The sequence below is a fragment of the Lepidochelys kempii genome, chromosome 2 (assembly GCF_965140285.1).
Source record: "Lepidochelys kempii isolate rLepKem1 chromosome 2, rLepKem1.hap1, whole genome shotgun sequence".
Classification (NCBI taxonomy): Eukaryota; Metazoa; Chordata; order Testudines; family Cheloniidae; genus Lepidochelys; species Lepidochelys kempii.
In genome coordinates, this window is record NC_136381.1 from 181,143,797 (window position 1) to 181,164,096 (window position 20,300).

The window sequence follows — 20,300 nt, forward strand, 5'->3', positions numbered from 1 at the left end:
AAAAAATAGACACACCCTAAAGTGGAACCAAAAGGAAAATACTAGTGTCTAACAAAGCAAACTTGCCTACAAGATAGACAACTTTACTAGGCCCCCTATCTAATGGTTGGTATCAGATAGAATTAACTGAGGTGAATAGCTCTGAGCTATAGCTATCCACATACCTTTACTCTAGGTGGGTCATTTTCATAGCTGCCTTAAAAAAAAAAAATCTTGCTTTCATTTGTTCAATTAAAAGTGAACAGAGACCTTGAGAATCTTGGTCTTATCACTTCATGGACTGTATTTCCTGAGCATGGAAGAAAACTGTAGACCAACTTTATCTCTTACTCTGTATTTACATTGGTGTGACTAATTCCAGTCACTTGTGATCTCACTTGCTGGTGTAAATGCAGAGTGGCTCCGGAGTTACTCTAGATTTACGTATATAGTAAGCAGCCTTGTCAGTTTTCACAACTTGCTCTGAGAATAGTGCCTCCTTTGAAAGGGTAAAATGCAGAATCATATGAGCTGGTCACTTGGAAAGCACAGCATCTCAGACACTAACTGAATTAGTGTGTGGTTATAATTATTAACAATTAGTGATAGGCTCCAACCAAACCCAGATCCACAAAACACCCCCTAAGGCTGGATGGATTCAGAATCTACAACTGGCTCCAGATCTGAATGTCTTATCTGACCTGTGTGTCCCTAAGAGCTCAAACACTCCCACCCCAGATCTAAACATCCTGAATAGGTGTTGGGGTGTATGTGTTCAAAACTCAGATCTTGAGTCAAGTTTGTAGCTTGGACGGACCTGTAATATAAAGTGGCTTGTAAAGATGCCATCATGTTCCAGCCCCTCTCTGCACTGGCTGAATCCCATCTACTTAGTTTGCTGACAGGCCCAAGTTTGTGTTACTGTCAGCACTGCGGAGCCAACGTGGCTATGGAAAGGTGAACTACTTTTGCTTCTGCTTTAGGCGCACACACACACACAAAAGCTGCCTAAGTTTTGCTTTTCTCCTCGGAGTTTCTGGTGGAGATGAATGCAGCAGGAAGGAGCACAGCGTGAGCTGGAGACAGTCGGCTGCATTTGCAGGGTTTGGTTTGGCTTGAAAGCGAAGTAAAATACGATGGAGACACTATCGAGAGGATAACAACATGAGAGCAGGCTGCGAGAGTGCTGGAAAGCAAAACACCCCAAGGCCCCCACTCCAAACAAGAGCTATTAATGCCCCCCCCCCTTCACCATGTTCAGAGAGCACCATATACAACAAACGGAGCAAACTCCCCTTAATGGCTGCTACAGTCCCTTGTGCAGAGGGCAGCAAGAGGCCTATGCACCATTTATATCTCCATAAGTCCCAATGGGACGTAATAGGGGCCTATGCCTTACACTCCCCCTCACACAGAGGTTCAATTCACTTACTCTACATAGCCAGGAATCAAAAGCATCAGGGCTGTTTCCTCCACGCTGTAGACTTCTTGCTCCAAAGCGCCTCTTTCTGCTTACCAAACAGCTACTCTGTGCAGTTTCCTGCCTTTCTCCTGGGGAGCCTCACTGGCCTGCAGCCTTCATCCCTGCCTCACCAACCTTCCCCAGAGCACCTGCACAGCAGGAAGGCTAATGTTCAGCTAGAGTTATTAACCTGCTCTGCCAGCAATCTCTAGAGATTCCCCCTATGCCATTTTATAGCCACTTTTCTGATTGTACCCACCACCGGTTAAAGGCTGCCATCAACACGCCAGGCCAGATCCTCAGCTGGTGTAAATCAGCATAGCTCCATTGACTTTCGTGCTACTCCACTGTTCACACCAGCTGGGGGTCTGGCTTATTTAGCTTAAGTTTCATTAGCTAAAAGGTAAATTCAGTCTCCAGCCATTTTTACAGGAGGAAAATATTAGGAACTTAAAAAAAAGCAGGAAAAACTCTATGAATCTTTTTCTGATGATAGGTTGTTCATACAGGCCTGGATTCTGCCACCCTTACTCATGTTGAGTAATACCTGACTCTGCAAGTGATCAGTTGATTTCAGTGGGATTACTGGAGGAATTAGGTGCCACTCACCATGAGTAAAGACCCCAGAATCAGGTCCATGCAGCACTAGGCATTAGCAAACCTCCTGGATGCTATTCCAAGCTCTGCTGGTTACTCACTTTGTGACTTTGGGCACGTCACTGTGCCTCAGTTTCTCTGTATGTGTGAAAATGGGAATCAAAGGACATATCTTTGTAAAATTCTTTGAGATCTACGGCCCCAATTCTGTAAACGTTCATGCATGCACTTAAGCACATGAGAAGTCAATGGGATTACCCCTGTGCTGAAAGTTTAGGAGACGCACAGGGTTTCCAGAACCAGGATGTCTATGAATGGAAGATGTGATATAAATGTAAACTATATATTAAATCTCTTGCTCTGTGAAGCATTTAGAAAATGGTTACACTACAGCAGTGGTTCCCAAACTAGGGGCACCGCTTGTTCAGGGAAAGCCCCTAGCGGGTTGGGCCAGTTTGTTTACCTGCCGCGTCCTCAGGTTTGGCTGATTGCGACTCCCGCTGGCCATGGTTTGCCACTCCGGGCCAACGGGGCCTGTGGGAAGGGCAGACATACCTCTCATGGTCTTCAATGGCATTAGCCCAGGATTTATAGCAGTGTGAGTTCAGAATCAGGTCCAAACAGGTTTATTTTATTCCAGTTTCCTTTTTTTTTTTTAAATTTAAGCAAATCTGTTCAAAATTATTGTTTCTGCAAAATAACAATGTGTATGTGTGAGTGGTATCACTTAGTTACTCCTAACTAAGCGTTCAGACTTTATTTCCAAAAGCCAGTACAATGAAAGTAGCGAGGGGAGATTTAATGTATTTTGCTTTTAAGCACTCATTTATAATAACCCACTCAGATATAAAGCTGTGATTTATTTTTTCTCCATAGCACAATGTTATAAACCTTTTCTTTTAATTCATGGTGAAAATGTTCTGGATCATCTGTTAGAGCCTAGAAAGAGAGTGCACCTTAGCAGGCCATTTGGCAGGGCTACGGCTCCTTTCAAACTCAACACATTCCTTTGGTAAATGCTGATTTGCTCTTTCATATCCTGGTTGGCTTTGTGTCTCTTGCTTTTCAATAATTACTTTGAGAATTGTGCATATGTGCAAATGTAGTGCTTGGCTCCAGCCACTGGATTGACAGCCTGTTGACTGAAGTCCTCCCGCCACAAGACAGGCAAGGGAAACAAAATTTTCCCCAAACTGCCGCACACTTCACACAGGCATACCATGTTCAAGAAAGGATTGTCCAGATAGATCTCATTTAATCATTTCCCTACCACTGTGGTGGCCTCCGGCATTGGTGCACCTCAGTCCCTCCTGTTCTCTGCCTGTGGCCCATAACAGTCCAGTCTCCAGTGGGCTGTAATACTTTGGTCTAATTTCAGTTGTTGGGTTTAGTGTGCAGGTGCTGAGTGATATTAGTGGCCTGTGATATATAGGTCAGACTAGATGAGCTTGTGATTTCTTCTGGCCTTAAACTTCACGACTCTAGGACTGTATTCCCTCAGCTTTCAGGACAGAACAAAAATAGGGCTTGCCTACCTGGTATGGTAGTGCATATCAGTGGGGCGTGAACTCTAATGTGCACCAAAGTGTCGCATACTCGTGGCCTGTGTAGACCCTGCTGGGGTGCACTAGAAGTTCCCTCGTGCACGTTAACTTAGTCCTGGCTGATGATGTTGGTTAGCATTAGAATTCACACCCCACTGATGTGCACCACTGCACTGTGCAGACAGCAGTTTGTTAAAAATGCTAACTCATGGATAAATACTATGAACTAGATTGTCTCCAAAACCACCGCAAATTCTCTGCTCAGCCATACCAGGGTTACTCAGATTACAGCTCCATCTGCAGGGTGGGAAGCAGGGGCTGCTTCTCTAATATTTCACCCTGTGAGCAAGGAGGCAGAGAGGAGTAGCAGCCTTGGCTCTGCTCACTCACTGACAGCTTGAGTAGCTGGCTGGGTGCACGGGGGGAGTTAGCTGGAGTCTGAAAAAGGATGAAGTAAATTACTCTCCACCTTCAGGAGCAATGGGAGAACTGGGGAATACGTTTGCCTCTCTGAGATCAAAAGACTCAAACTAGCCCTATATAATCCTCAGGTCAGATCATGTATTGGTCAGAAAGAAATGTTACATCATGACAGTTTTTGCAAGTGTTAAACTATACTCGACAAATCACTGACAGTTTCCAAGGCGTGTCTCTTGTCTCTTTTTATGGTCTCCATTATTGCTTCACTTTACAAGGAATCAATTAAAAACATCAACAACAACAAAAGCCCTGTTCTGCTGGGTTTTAACAGAGATAATGTGCCGTAGTAAAAGTGCATTTTATTTTCTGTATGATTCTCCTCCAAGTCTCCAGGCGTGTATGCGTCCACTGCATCTGTAAAAAGTTACAAATCGCTCTGCGGCAGTGAGATCTCCTACAACACCCACGAGGGGCACTGGAGGCGTGGGAGTAGATGCGGTAGGGGAGAGACATCATCAGAAGCAGAGGCTGATGCTCTCTAAATGGGGGGGGAGGCAGTTCTGCTTCACAGTTGAGCCTCAAGCAATGGGATCTTCTGACTGGGCCCTGCCACGCCCTAGTTCATCATCGTTCATGTTTAATGTGTGAGTCACTGCGTTCCACGGTCACCCCGTTTCCATTTCGGGTCACCTCTTTTCTGTTCCAGTCCTTTTCCATGTAAAATTCAGCTAATACAGGGCAGTGTTCTGAAGCCACTCCTCCCCAGGACCAGTTATCAGGGATCCATATATTTGTAAGGCCTTCTCTCACAACAGCCCAGTGACCTGCATGAAGAACAATTGCAGAGACAAAGATTAGTACGGAAAGGGGCCAGAGGAAAGAGGCTTAATCCATATAAGACCAAGGGCCCAATTCTGCAAACATTTATGCACATGAGGAATCTCATTCCGACTGACATCAATGGGACTGATGATGAGATAACACTATCCACGAGTGAGTCAAGATGCCAGCCTAGAAGGGGTCATATAAAGAATGTGTTTTCAAACATTGTTCCCGCTGGTAGAGAAATTTTACCTGTGAAGATCTTTTTCAAGCTTCGACTGATCCAGATGTTATCCAGCGACTTAGATCCCTGAGGATTCTTTGTGCTGATGTTTGTAAATGTATTTGCAGGAACTAGGTGTTGGAACTTTTCTTTTCTCAAAAGATCGAGGTCACTGCTGTCTGGGGCTTGGTTAAAATCGCCTAAGATGATCAAATCTTTTTCTCCTAGAAAAATTAAAAGGACAAGAAAAGAATGGAGGAAAAAAATCAGTGATTAAATATGGGATGTGGGAAAAGAAATACAACCACTGAGTAGCGATACTGAATTTACTTTGCATAGGGCTGTTTGTTTTTTGAACATGGCATGATATGGTTAAAAATCTTCTATTGTGAACGAACACATTAGCTTACCTATCTTACTAATAGCCACTCAGGTTATTACAATTGTAACCAAAAAAAGAATCTGGAAATCCAATATACATTGCACAATTTATGCTGCTTGTTTCCTTTTTGAATTTCCCTCATCACAACTATGTCTGGGGAACTATCCATTTGTACACGACAGACTGACCCTACCACCAAGTGGTGGTAAGTCTGGTCTTGTATATCTTAGGAATCTTAGGCGTTGTAAAAGGTGGGAGGGTTTTGTTTGCTTGTTTGTTGTGTTGTTTTAAACAAGATCTACATTTTGGGCCAAATATGCTCTGCTGCTGTCCTTTTACAGTTTTGCTACTAAGACATTTTTGTGAAAATACTAAGAAGGGTGTGTCTTCCTCAAGGATGGATTAGTGCCAGAAAAACACAAGAATGCAGGACACTCATTCTAAAATTGTAGATTTAAGAAATTTAAAAAAACCACCAGGTCTAGCAGCCTGTGAGCCTGATGGCAGAAGCAGCAGTCATGGCCCCTTCCAATTCACAATCCAGGACTCTATACATCTACAGAAGAAATGAAACTTGTATTTATTTGCCTATGTGATTAAATTGATTTTGTGGAACTTTGAGATGCCTCAGAGTTTGTCTAAGGTTGAGACTTTGAAAGGAACTAAGGATGTTACGCACTCAACTTCTTTAGGCTTCTTTAACAATCTCACCTTAAATATATGTGGAAAATTGTCTAGATTCCAAATATTTTATTTTTAAATCTCATCCCCATTCCTGAAATATCCTGCTGCTTTGACACCAGTGTAGCTCCAAGGCTACCAATGAAGATATCCTTGATGTATGCTAGCGCAAGAAGAGAATCAGTCTTTAGATATTTGTGTCTCTTTCACCCTTGATAAAAGACTCTTCTGGTACCTAACTCAGACCACTCCCAGGGTTGTGGTGATGACCTCAATGATGCTGGTATCCAACCAAAGAAGTCATTGCATTATGACCTGATAAATTAGTATGAATAAACTTCTAAAAAAGGACACAGATGTGCTAAAATAGCCTAAAATTTGACCTCAGAAAATCTGATGGAGAATATCGTATGGATTATAAGTATCTGGGTGTTTGAGAATGAGTTTATTTCAAATATCTGCTGTTGATGTACCATCCTACAGTTACTATTTGTCACAGACCAGATCAGCTAGGTCCAGATACTGGCCTGCTCCCTAACTTCACAGCTAGGCAACCAGTGAGCCCACTGTACTGCCTTGGGATTGACAGAGTGTCCACAGCCCCGACTGGCTGCTGGTTTAGCAACCTTGCTTATAAGCCTGGTTCCCACAGCAGATCAGCAACTGCTCCATGTGCACCATGTCTGCAGCTGTGCTTGACCTTGTTCCGGCCCCTGCTGCCCTCTGGCTTACTGCTCTGATTGATCCTCTGGTTCTGGATTCGGCTTCAGTCTCTCTGGAACTGGTCCTTGGCTTGCCTCTGGCTTACAAACTGTGGTTTACCCTCAGGCTCTGGCATTTGGCTTCTGTGCCTCCAGTACTGACCCTTGGCTTGTTTCCTGGACTGTGCTCACCCTAGATCCAGCTCTAACCAGTAGGCTGAACTCTCCCCTAGGTCTGAAGGTCCCTGGTCTAACTGGTTACAATTATGTTCTGTTGCTGTAGAGGCAGTCAGCCAGCAGAGGGAGCTTAAGTTAAACAACAAACACTGTTCATCTCTTCCCTGCTATCTTTTTACTTACTGGACCAACTTCTGTTGGTGAGACAAGAATTTGACAAGCTCTCTCACCAACAAATGTTGGTTCAGTATAAGATACTGCCTCCCTGACCTTGTCTCTCTGATATCCTGGGACTGACACAGCTACAACTACACTGCATTCATCTTTTTGCTTATGCTTTAGAAGGGGAAAAAATACCCCACTGCAAAACCCAGCTGCCCCATAAGAAACAAAGGGTGGCAGGACCAACCTTTACTGATTAAAAATAATGAAGCAGAGAAACCACCATTATTTTCAGTCTTCTAAGAGTATCACAAACCACATGATATTTAGTAATTACTCTGCAGAGTGTTTGTGACAGTGGCTCCCCCTTTTAAAAGAAACAATCATGCTATTTTCAGCTCCATTAGAATTACGAGGAAAATCAATGCCTGCCTGATGGATAAGGTCAGAATCACTCTGGAAGTAATTCGTTTACTTGCGTGCTTCTAACGCATTACTACAAATAGAAAACACCGTTTAAACAGCTTATAAACAAATTCTTGAAGGCGTCCTTTTAAAAGGTATTATTCCCACCTTGCAGCCTATATCCAATCTGGTCGGGTACCACTTTTCATGCACTAAGTTGCACAGGATGGTATCCATCAGTCCTGAGTTTTGCATGTTTATCTCACAACCAACTAAGATCCCAGTCTTGGTAAGAGCAGGGAAATGAATTAGATCTCATTGGGTCATGATGTTACAATGTTGCAGTGAAGTGGGTGGCAGAGCATGGTAATTACTTCTAATCGCTGGACCATCCTTCCCCTTTTAGAAAGGAAGAACTGAGCCATCAAAAGCATCTCTCTCCAGCCTCAGATTAGGTCTACAATTGCTCTTGGACAAGGATATCAAAAATTGCTGAAATAGCTAAAAGAATCCACGTGGAGATGCAGCCTTTGGCCAAAGTCACTGGCCAAGAAAACTAATGCAATCACAACATCCCTGATGGAAACTAGACTGAAAAGGAGCACAAGGATCCCAGAGGCACATTGCTGCAACTTTCCTAACCACTCTCTTCAAGAAAAGAAGTTTTGAGACTAAGCCGTAATTAGCGAGATTGCTAATGTCAAGGGATGGCTTCCTGAGCAAAAGCAGCTGAGAGAACCTAGTACATTTTTTTCTACCCAAAAGGAGGTATTAGTAATTTTCATAAAAAATTGACTCCAAACAGCCCCTCACTGGCCCAGTTTTCACCATTTGTGAGTAACAAAGGTCCTCTCACAAGTCAGAGCTTTGCGCTTCCAGAATCTCCGCTGGCAAGATCAGGTGGCACTCAGCTTTGAGATGATGGCATGCTTGTCCAGTCTTGTGGGTTCTTATGTTACCATAGCCAGAATCATCCAGATCAAAGTGATCTTAATTAAACAGATGGAAAAATCTTCAGAGTGAGAAAGATTCCACTATGTTCTATTTCCAAACAGAGACAAAGCATATTCACTAAGTCAGAGGTGGGCAAACTACGGCCTGCAGGCCATATCCGGCCCGTGAGACCATCCTTGCCTGGCCCTTGAGCTCCTGGCCATGGAGGCTAGCCCCCGGCCCCTCCCCCGCAGCCTAAGCTCGCCCTGCAGACAGCGCAGCTGGCTCCATCCGGGCAGCGGGGCTGCAAGGTCCTGCTGCTCTGAGCGGCATGATAAGGGGACAGGGGCAGCTGGGGGGGGGGTGTTGGATAAGGGGTAGGGAGTTGCGGGGGGGGCAGTCAGGGGACAGGGATCGGGGGCAGATGGATGGGGCAGAGGTTCGAGGGGGAGCGGTCAGGGGTCGGGGAACAGGGGGCGTTGGATAGGGCCTGGGAGTCCCGGGAGGGCCTGTCAGGGGGCAGAGGTGTGGCTACGGGTCGGGAGGGCAGTCAGGGGACAGGGAGCAGGGGGGGTTGGATAGCGGGTGGGGTTCTGGGGGGGGGCGGATTGGGGCAGGAGGTCCTGGGAGCGGGCAGTCAAGGAGTGGGGGTGGTTGGATGGGTCGGGGGTTCTAAGGGAGGCAGTCAGGGGGCGGGAAGAGGGAGGGGGCGATAGGGGGCGGGGGCCAGGCTGTTTGGGGGGCACAGCCTTCCCTACCCGGCCCTCCATACAGTTCCGCACCCCGATATAGCCCTCGGGCCAAAAAGCGTGCCCACCCCTGCTCTAAGTTGTACACTACTCGAAACAGTTTCTCTGATCTATACTTGGTTGACTTTATGGCAGTGGAGAACAATACTTTCTTAGCCTACCCAACAGCCACAGTATTGAAATGCAAAAAACCTCAGTACGTTGCAGATTCGGGGCAAGACGACGCTTATCAATGGTCTACTCCCCTCCTCGATCTCTTTATTTGATCATCTGTATACCAAAGTGATTAGTGAAGGCATTCTAGATCCCTTGGAACGATAGTCAAAGAAAGGTAAATCACCATCTCCTACTAGGTAATGAGCAGTGTTGAACGCTGTTTTCTCTCAGAGAATTGTGAAGCCCTCATTTCCTTCCAGCAGTCTCACAGGGCCTGATCCAAAGTCCACGTAACTCAATGGTAAGCTTTCCATTGACCTCAATGGGCTTTGGATCAGTCCCATAGCAATGAAATTGAATTTCCATCATGTGCTGCGGTAAGACCTGACCTACTCTTGAAGGAAGTGATGGCATAATCATGAGAAGGGCATGACACAGAGCAGGGAACCTATGAGGAGGCTCCAGAAAGAAGGACCCTCCCAGAACCTCAAAGATCTGTCTAAACTGGGCACTCAATACATGGACAGCCTGTGGGGGCTTGGCCAGCCAGGGGGAGGAAGAGTTACTGGACCTGGAGCCTGACTGACATATTAGGACAACCAGCTGCTGGCCCAGGATGGCTTGAATATGGGTGGGATCACACAGACTTGTGCATTGAACCCAGACAGGCACAATGTTTGAGAGGAAAAAAAGGGAGTTGGCTGCATGGGGTCAGCTCCTAGGAGCTGTAGGAGCCTCTCAATCGCTCCCGGAGGGAAGAGCATTAAGAATCCAGGGCTCACTGGCCTAAGACCACAGGGCCACTGATGAGGGAGGAACAAGGAGACTCTATTGCTCTTGAGGACCCAGGGTGCTCCATGAGGGAGCTATGCTTAATAACTAGTTTCCTCCAATGTACAGGTGCCACTTCCCATGTGTGCAAGAAAACAAACCTGCCATTTGTTCACAAAAGGAGTCTGAAAGCAGAAAAGGTTTCCTTAAAGTTCCACTTTACTTCATTTTAACTCATAAACTAAGTGACACACTTGAGTATCCCGGTGAAATTCTGTCTTTACTATCCACATATTATGGCCTAATTAAGGAAGAAAATTGAGCACATGCATAACTTTAAGTACATGAGTCATCTCATTGGCTTCAGTGGGACTGAACACTGTTCGTTTGGAGAAGATACATGGTAGTCTTCACACAAGAAGAAGAGTCTGAATTCCTGCTTTAGGTGAAAAACTGAACACAACCCAACAGTACCATGCCTCTGTAAAGTTCCAAACCACAAGGACCATTGGTCTGACACAGCATGGCCATTCTTATATTAAACCCTGGTTAAAATAAATGAAAACAGAACTAAAATGAAACTCTAAAGATGTAAACCTAAATTCAGACCCAGAGTAAGTGGGTGCAACTCTATTGGCTTCTATAAACCTCCATCCCCTTATGCCAGGTCTGAATTTGGCCCATATGGGTTACATAAATGATCCATTTTTTAAAAGAATCCTTTCAAATTTCAAGTTATGTGAACAAATACTTAACACAGTATGACTTAAAAACAGCCTTGACTGACATCTTGCAGCTCAAAGGAAAACAAGAGAGTGTGCATAAAAACTGCCCACACCTCTCCTGGAATAGGAGATTGGTATAGATTCTGAACTTTTCAAGCGGCTGACCTTGCCAAACTGGGCCAAACTGAAAATCATCACACACCTAACTTTGACAGTTTTCAGAGTAGCAGCCGTGTTAGTCTGTATTTGCAAAAAGAAAAGGAGTACTTGTGACACCTTAGAGACTAACCAATTTATTTGAGCATAAGCTTTCGTGAGCTACAGGTCACTTCATCGGATGTATCTTATGCTTATGCTCAGATAAATTGGTTAGTCTCTAAGGTGCCACAAGTATTCCATACCTAACTTTGTAACTGTTTGGTCTTTGTTAAACAGCAAACAACATGCTCACTTTTCCTATCCCTATAAAGGGCCCTAATATCAAAAATCATAAGTACTGGAAAATCACTGCTTAGCCTCATAAGAAACTGTTTGAGCCCAACCTACAAGTACCCGGACAGGAAGCAGGCAGGTTGTCAGAAGTGGGACAGAGTCAAGCTTCCCTTTATTAAATTACATATTCAGTGCCAAAATCTACTCTGATTTACATGCTGTCAGTTGAATTACTCTGAATTTACAACAATTTATAACAAAGTAGGATTTGGCTTTCTTCTTCTTCTTAAATATGCATCAAATGATTTGAAAGATGCACTGTTTTTTTTCCAAATAGTTACAAAAATACTCTGAAGTTAATACATACACTCAATTTCTGCATGAAAAATCACTAGTCCTGATTCTGATCTCACATAAGCCCCATTTCAGCAAAGCATATTAGCATGTGTTTAACTTTAAGCATGTGAGTATTCCATTGACATCAGTAGAGCTTTGCTGAACTGGGGTTTTACAGTGGTGTACAATCAGGAGTAATTCTATATAAATCAGTGGCAAACCAGTGCAAAGTGAATCAGGCCCCATGTTAATTACTGTTAATTGTTCAGGATCAACAATGTGCCCAGCACAGTAAGATAGTCCTGGTACCAAGGAGCTTATGCCTTAAAAGTCAGACAAAAAACAGAGAAAAACACACTGAGAAACTCATGGGATGGAAATAGCTTAGAACTTTTAAACTGAAATAGGGATGGTGAGAATATAAAGTTGTTGTGGGTGTTTGTGGACCTTAGTTTTAGATTAGTTGTATTAAACAAGCTGACCTATGCCCATATCTTTGGAGAAAAATAATGTCATAGTCATACCTTTCAGTGTTTCTTGCAGAGTCTGTGCAAAGGTTGCTAATTTGTGGCTATCATGATTCTTCTCTGTATTCTCTCCTGCTGAGGGTGCAAGGGCCAGATGAAGGTTAACCAGTGTTAGATCATTCATTCCAACCTGAAAAGGAGCAAACAACATAACAAAGACAGGTTCAGAATAGTTCACAAAGGCATAAGCTTTTCATGCTGTCACTCACACCTAGAGCACACCTATTTAGCATTTGGGACTGGTCACCAGGATGAGGGTGTGATTTATTTTTTTGTTTTCTTTGAAAAGTCCAGGGCAGACATTCTGCAGCTCTAGCGGCAATATAGTTCTATCCTTTCAGGCCTGGGGAAGCAAGCAGCTTTTCATAAGCAATAAGCTCCTTTACTTTGTGTACCAACACAACACACGTTACTACTGAAAATACACATAACGCCAACTTTGTTCAGTTATTACACATATTAATTATCCCATATTGTGACCAGTACTAAAATGTCACGGAGACCAAACAGGGAACACAACTCCTTGATGAAAACTGTTCACTGGTCTCTTTGCCCAGCGCACACATACTTAGCAGCTGGTACTCAGATCAGCATCTGGTGTGTGTAAAAAGCAAGCAGCAGTATCCCTAACTTTGACCTTTTTTGTACATACTAGAAATCAATTCAAATATTATCAAAGGCATCATAGTCACAAACCATGATCCCTCTGTAGCCCAGTTTATTTTATGTGAAGGCAGGTGCATCAACTTGACACTTGGTCTCCTTTGTTCACACACATACAGGCACACAGGCAAGTACCCCATTTCAGACAGACAACGCTTCTAGAGTTTGTTGACATGCCTAAAGGGGCTGTCCCAGTGAAAGAGCTTACAAACTTTGTGAGGTCTCACTGGTGGAACTGAGTTTACATTTCTCCACCAAGGGAAAGATTTGAGCCTGTCCTGCCCCCTGAAGGCATCGGGGAGCTCAGCCTGCAGATCTCAAGGCTACTGGAGCCCCTGTGCTTCTGCATTGCTTCCCATCCTCCTCCCAGAGTTTATGGCATAATTGTACTGGTCCTGTGGTCATTTCTATTGGACCTGCCCCACCCTCAAAGGGGTTCATTTGGTGAAGGTGGAACAAGATTAGCATGGATTTATACCAACAGTTCCCATGGAGTTTAAAGGGGACAATGGCACATATAGAGGCCCCACCCCATACCTTCCCTTCCTACCATGCATAGCCTGTGGTGTGGGAATGGAGGTGCTCCCCCTGGGTTGATAAAGAGGTGGAGCATAGCAGAGAGTCAGCATGCCCTATTCTACACCATCGTCCATGCTGCTGAGATCTGCTGATTGTTGTTTACCCCCTGTCCATGAGAGCAGAAGGGCCTTCACTCTCACTTCTTCAGTACAGAGGGATAAGGCCTGCTAATGCCTTATCGCAGTCAGAGTACAGCCAAGCTGCTTTGCTTATGATATAACAGGTCACTGTATTGGCCTCCATTAAAGGCCAGGCAACTTTTAGTCATTAGAAAGGAAATGTTGCTCCTTTAGATTTTCTATCTAAAACGTTTTTACAGAAGCATAATTAAAAAGGCAAACTCAACACGATGCCACCACCTTGAAATGTGCAAGGTAAGGGGGAGGGTAGGCGTGTTTCCCATTTCCATTAGTGTGGGCGCTCTCCTGGGAGGACGCATCCTTCAGCTCGATGCCAGCCGTCGTGTCCCAGAGGAAGCCAGAATATTCGACACCCTACAATTAAAAAGGGAAAAAGCTGGTAACAAAAGCTGAAACGTGACACCGTTCCCGTCATCATTCCACGACTCGCACAAAGGGCTACACTCAGCCCAACGCAGCTGGAGCATATCACTCCCACCAGCGTCTAGGGTCCAAGGTCAGTAGTATCCTCAATGGTGGCGGAAGCTGTTCAGAAAACATGAGACACATGGCAATGTGGGGCAACTTGTGCTGATTTAGCATCCAGTGGAGGCACAGAATGAGTTTAATTTACCACACATGCCAGGCGAGGAGGAGAAGGAGGAAGAGCAAAGCTACAAACAGTAGAATGTGAGAGTAAAACAGCTCCTCTACCCATTCACTTGAATTTATGCCCACAACACCCTAAAAAGAATGCTCCATGGCCAAATTCAGCCCAGATGTGGCAAGGCACTTCAGCCACAACTTCCAATGACCTCAACGAAAACTGCTTGCACCAAGGACTCAATTTACACAGCTTTGCACTACTTACAGCTACTTTATATCTGTCTTCTGGACAACTGAGGCCTATGTAACTTACAGCACTGCTAAATTTAGTCAACAGTCTCTGAATTTAATAAACCTCCTCAACTATTCCACTGGTAAAATGGCTGCATGCGGTATGGTCTGGTGCAGTGTAAGATGCATCCTTTCAAAGGGTATAGTATGGGCTACTCTGAGATCGGTTCTCTGGGTATCCTAGGAAATTACTCTGATTTAGATATAATATCTCCAGGAGCTCTTGCTGTGGTCACTAATGTCTGTCTGCCTTTCTTGCTCTTGCTCTCTCTCACACACACACCCCTCTGCCTCTACTTGACCTTTTTTAAACACCTCCCTCCAGATGAATCATAGCTAAAGCCAGTAGTAGAAATGGCTTTCCATTCCCTGCTGCAATAAAAAAGCAGCATCCACTGTGCTGTATTTCCATAGGCTTTGTAAGACGACATTAGGATGAACTCAAATTCTTTGCTAGCTCAGTTAAAGACTGCATAAAACTTTAAAATAGTACCACAACTATTTCATCTGGCACAAGACTATTGTACCATATAAGTAAGTAATATGAGGACGGAAAAAACAGCTCTCCCCTGTTCTCTCCATTCCCTGGCTCCAGACTACCTCATTACACTCACAGCCAGAAATCAACATTTGGAGGGGCTGAGAAACCAAATGCAAGGGACGGTGCCTCTGTCAAATGAAAGGGTTGTGTGGGAGCATGGGTCTCCCCATCCACCATCTTGTATTATTGATCACTGTAAAATGTCTTGGATGCAGTTTGTGCTAAAGATACCACACAACGTATGGCTAGGCTATGGTATTGCGTTGTGTGTGCTGACTGCTCAAATCTGACTATGCTCCTGAGCCACTAAATAAGCTAAGACATAGGCTGTATGTCTTGGCATAGCTAGTGGCTCAGTAGCATAGTCAGATTTGCTTCTTGATAAAGCACATCACAGCAGAAGTCAGCGGACACAGTTTTTACTCCTAGTTTGGGCATAGACTTCCTCTGTGATTTGTGCAGGTCATTTAACTTCTCTGTACCTGTGAAACAGGCTTCCTCATGGTTATTCATCAGTCACTCAGTTAAAACTCCCATTGACTTCAGTAGGAGTTTGGCACAAGTAAAAGCAGAGAAAAGACTTCTGGACTGGGTCCAGGAATACAGAAAGACAGTGAATATGTAATTTTTTGAAAGTGTAACGGGGGGAACTTTACACCACTTCTATATTTCGTATTCAATTCGTCTAATTTTTAAGATGTTACAATAGATCCCAACGCCGCAAAGGGGATCAGTATCCCATCATAGAGATGGGAGTCCTATCAAAGCTAATGGGATTCTGTGCAGGAGCAAGGACCCTGCTTGTAGGTCCCTTAGGATGGAGGATGGAGGCTCTAGAGTATAATTCTTAGAAATTGTAAACTGACCTAACTAATCCACTCTGAGCTAGATTTTAATGGTTCATAACACCAGTAAAAGTCAGAGACCTCCTTGACTCAATCACCAACTGCACTTTATCCTACACATTATTAATTATAATTATTATAATTAGTGCCAGGAGTTCAGGGTTCTATTGTGCTAGATCCACAGACACATAGTCAGAGGCTGGGGAGAAAGAGTAATTATTGCTTTCCCCGCCGCCCCATTTTACAGAAAGGGAGCTGAGGCACAGAGTAAGTCGCCTTCACCTGGCCATAGCCTATTACCAGCAGGAGAGTGAGTTTGTGGGGGGGGGGGAGGGTGAGAAAACCTGGATTTGTGCTGGAAATGGCCCAACTTGATGATCAATTTAGATAAGCTATTACCAGCAGGACAGTGGGGTGGGAGGAGGTATTGTTTTATGATCTCTGTGTGTATATAAAGTCTGCTGCAGTTTCCACAGTATGCATCCGATGAAGTGAGCTGTAGCTCACGAAAGCTCATGCTCAGATAAATTGGTTAGTCTCTAAGGTGCCACAAGTACTCCTTTTCTTTTTGCGAAAACTGGGAAATGAACCCAGTTGTCCTGAGTCACAGCAGAGTGTATTAACAAGACCATGCTTTCTCTCAGGTGCAGCTAAATGGTGTTCTTAAAACAAGCAAATGAATGCTTGCATAACTCTGGTTTCCTATACCCCAGCCATCAAATGCTGTGGTGAATCTAGTAACAGAGAGTAGAAATGGCATTTTCCATCCAAGGATTAAAAATGCCTTGAAATAGATTAGCTCATTGTGCACCCAATGAGGTACTGTCACGTATTCACATTAAAACTTAAACAGTAAGGCTGTCAATTTATTGCAATTTATTAATTAATCACAGTTTGAATTGCGGTGTTAAACAATAGATTACGAATTGAAACTTATTAAATATTTTTGGATGTTCTTCTACATTTTCAAATATATTGATTTCAGTTACAACACAAAACAAAGTGTACACTGCTCACTTTATATTATTTTGATTACAAATATTTCACTGTAAAAATGATAAAAAAAGAAATAGTATTTTTAATTCACCTCAGACAAGCACTGAAGTGTAATCTCTTTATTGTGAAAGTGCAATTTACAACTCTAGATTTTTTTGCTTACATAACTGCACTCAAAAACAAAACAATGTAAAACTTCACAGCCTACAAGTCTACTCAGTCCTACTTCTTCTTCAGCCAATCTCTAAGACAAACAAGTTTGTTTACATTTACGGGAGATAATGCTGCCCACCTCTTATTTATGTCAACTCAAAATGAGATTCACATGGTACTTTTATAGCCGGCATTGCAAGTTATTTATGTGCCAGAGCTTAACAGTCATATGCCCCTTCATGCTTCAGCCACCGTTCCAGAGGACATGCTTCTATACTGATGATACTCGTTAAAAAAATAATGCGTTAATTAAATTCGTGACTGAACTCCTTGGAGGAGAATTGTATGTCTCCTGCTCTGTTTTACCTGCATTCTGCCATATATTTCATGTTATAGCAGTCTCGGATGATGACCCAGCACATGTTCGTTTTAAGAACACTTTCACTGCAGATTTGACAAAACACAAAGAAGGTACCGATGTGAGATTTCTAAGGATAGCTACAGCACTCGACCCCAGTCTGAGAGGGATGAGGTGCGGAGCATGCTTTCAGAAGTCTTAGAAGAGCAACACTACGAAGTGGAAACTACAGACCCCGAACCACCAAAAAAGAAAATCAACTTTCTGCTGGTGGCATCTGACTCAGATGATGAAAATGAACATGCGTCAGTCCGCACTATTTTGAATCGTTATTGAGCAGAACCCATCATCAGCATGGACACATCCTCTGGAATGGTGGTTGAAGCATGAAGGGACATATGAATCTTTACCGCATTTGGCAGACACGTATCTTGTGACATTGGCTACAACAGTGCCATGCAGAGGCCTGGTCTCACTTTCAGGTTACATTGTAAACAAGAAGCAGGGAGCATTATCGCCTGAAAATGTAAACAAACTTGCTTGTCTGAGCAATTGGCTAAACAAGAAGTAGGACTGAGTGGACTTGTAGGCTCTAAAGTTTAACATTGTTTTATTTTTGAATGCAGGTTTTTTTTGTACATAATTCTACATTTGTAAGTTCAACTTTCATTCTAGAGATTTCACTACAGTACTTGTATGAGGTGATTTGAAAAATACAATTTCTTTTTTTTTTACAGTGCAAATATTTGTAATAAAAAATAAATGTAAAGTGAGCACTTTACAGTTTGTATTCTATGTTGTAACTGAAATCAATATACTTGAAAATACAGAAAACATCCAAATATATTTAAATAAATGGTATTCTATTATTAACAGTGTGATTAATCACGATTAATTTTGAAATTGCTTGACAGCCCTACTAAAAAGTATTCAAATCATCAATGTGTTTCCAGTGATTGCTAGAATACATTTCTTATGATGCTTGTGTGGCTTTTCGATTAGTCCCAGTAGCTGTACCTAATTTGTAAAGGAAATGCTTTTTTTCCTTTAGCTTCCACTTCAAAACCATGACAGCACCCAACAACTGTCACAACAAGCCATGAACAAACTTGAATAGTAACATGATTCATATGTGGAGGAGAAAAATGAAGCTGTGGGTTCTTTTTTCAGTACTGTGATGAGGTATTTAATAGGACACAACCGTTACCATCTGTTTCATAAAAACAATACCCAGAATAGACTGAAAATAATCCCCTTGCACAACCACAAACAATTCATTTCCTTCCATGGGGACATGTCTCATCTTCATGACATGAGGTGTGCAGAATACCCAACTATACAATTATAAGTGCCATGCAAATTACCATATTTAATAACAACAGACCAGATCCTGGCATGCTGAAGAGTACTTTATCCTCAGGTAGTCTCACTGGAATAAATAAGACAGCTACTCGAAGAGTAAGGCACTACTTATCCTCTGGAAGGCTGGCAGAATCTAGCTCAGTGTAAATATATTTTGTATATTGTCAACAGCGGTGGGTGCCAATAAATAATTGTTCATTACATTACAGGATAAATACATTGCTACAATATACACTCTTAATATAGGAAGTGCTGCAGTAAAAGTAACACTGCAGTACTGTGTTTATTTTTTAATAGTGCCCACAGTGTACTTTAAATATATGCAAGATACAGTTGATGGGACATAGAAGGTAAGCTACTTTTCCAGATGACAAAAGAGCACTGAAGAGAGTCCCTGTGAGATCTTGATTTGCAAACTAAGAAAACTGGAAACATTACCAACTTCCAGCCAACATTTTATCATGGAACAAGGTTAGCTGACTAGCAGACTAGTACTTGGGAAGTACGTCAGTGTGTCAGCATGCAGAATGCAGGACTATTTTCTTATCCTATTGTGTGGCCTTTGCCACACACTCTTCTTTTTTAAATATATATTTTTTCCTTGCTTCCTGGCTACACAGAAAGAAAAAAATCACTCTTTGAAAAATCAGTAACAAAAGTAAAATCAAATACCACAAGAAGAGTCAGCTCAAAATAGAAGAGAATTGCAAACCTTGCCCCCCACCCCTGCCGAAAAAAAAATTGCTGAATGCTTTGGCCCAAATTAAAAATACGTCCTTGGCTACAGCAAAAGAAAATGAAGTAAAAGGTCAAGCTTTGGGGATTAATGTACCTTATGTAGCTCGCCTGAAGGTTTCTCGGAAACAACACCCTTCCAGCATCCTCTAGGGCCCTTCCATTTGCGGATATTTGGCAGAGTCGGCTGGTTCAACTCCATACAAAACTGCAAAGAAAAAGAAAAAGCTTTGTAGAGAGGTTTTTTTTTCCCTCATACAAGAGTAAAGCAGTATTAATAATAGACATAGTGGAGATGACAGATTATAACCTCTACTGAAATATTAAACACACACCACCTATGGATGTGAGGCCAGCTCCTCAGCTGGTGTAGAACTACCTTGACTTAAATGGAGTGATGTCAATTTATACCAGCTCTGGATCTGGCCCCTGGATTTTGATACAGCAACAGCTTGAACAAGACGTGGAAAGGAAGGCTTGTTAACATAGAGAGAACAAGCGCACGTCACTAGTACATAACAGAAACTCTGAAATGTTAACCTCGGCGACAGTTTGCATAAAAGGAACACCGAGCCAAATTCTGCACTAACTTGCACTAAGGATGAATTTGCACCAAGGATGAATGTCTAAATGAGTTTTTCAATAATTTAAATCATAAAACAAAACCACTGTTGGCGATAAGAGTTCTTATTATAAATCTAAACAAGGAATTCACCTATCTTTATGCTGCAAGGGTCTGGAACAGCAGGTCAGAATCTGACAATATTAAATAAAAAATAAAATATCCATTATTCAAAAGAGCACCTGCATTCAACTAGTACAAAGATTTTGGTTCCACTAAATTGAACTGACAATGCTACGATTTAAG

General features: G+C 42.9%; 1 protein-coding gene across 2 annotated transcripts in view; it reads right to left on the reverse strand.

The window, feature by feature from the left end:
- Positions 1–4,218: 4,218 nt before the first annotated feature.
- The window catches only part of EEPD1 (endonuclease/exonuclease/phosphatase family domain containing 1), an 85,086-nt gene continuing 69,004 nt past the window's right edge, over positions 4,219–20,300 (reverse strand). Inside the window, exons 3-7 of one of the 2 annotated variants that reach the window (XM_073332891.2) lie at positions 19,530–19,640; positions 13,786–13,920; positions 12,182–12,314; positions 5,077–5,271; positions 4,219–4,826 (exon numbers count right to left, since the gene is read on the reverse strand). In XM_073332891.2, coding sequence (XP_073188992.1) covers positions 4,627–4,826; positions 5,077–5,271; positions 12,182–12,314; positions 13,786–13,920; positions 19,530–19,640 — 774 coding nt within the window. In that variant the 3' untranslated portion in view covers positions 4,219–4,626. Of the gene's footprint in view, positions 4,827–5,076; positions 5,272–8,411; positions 8,545–12,181; positions 12,315–13,785; positions 13,921–19,529; positions 19,641–20,300 lie in introns of those variants that run through there. The other variant, XM_073332892.2, reaches the window with a different exon arrangement.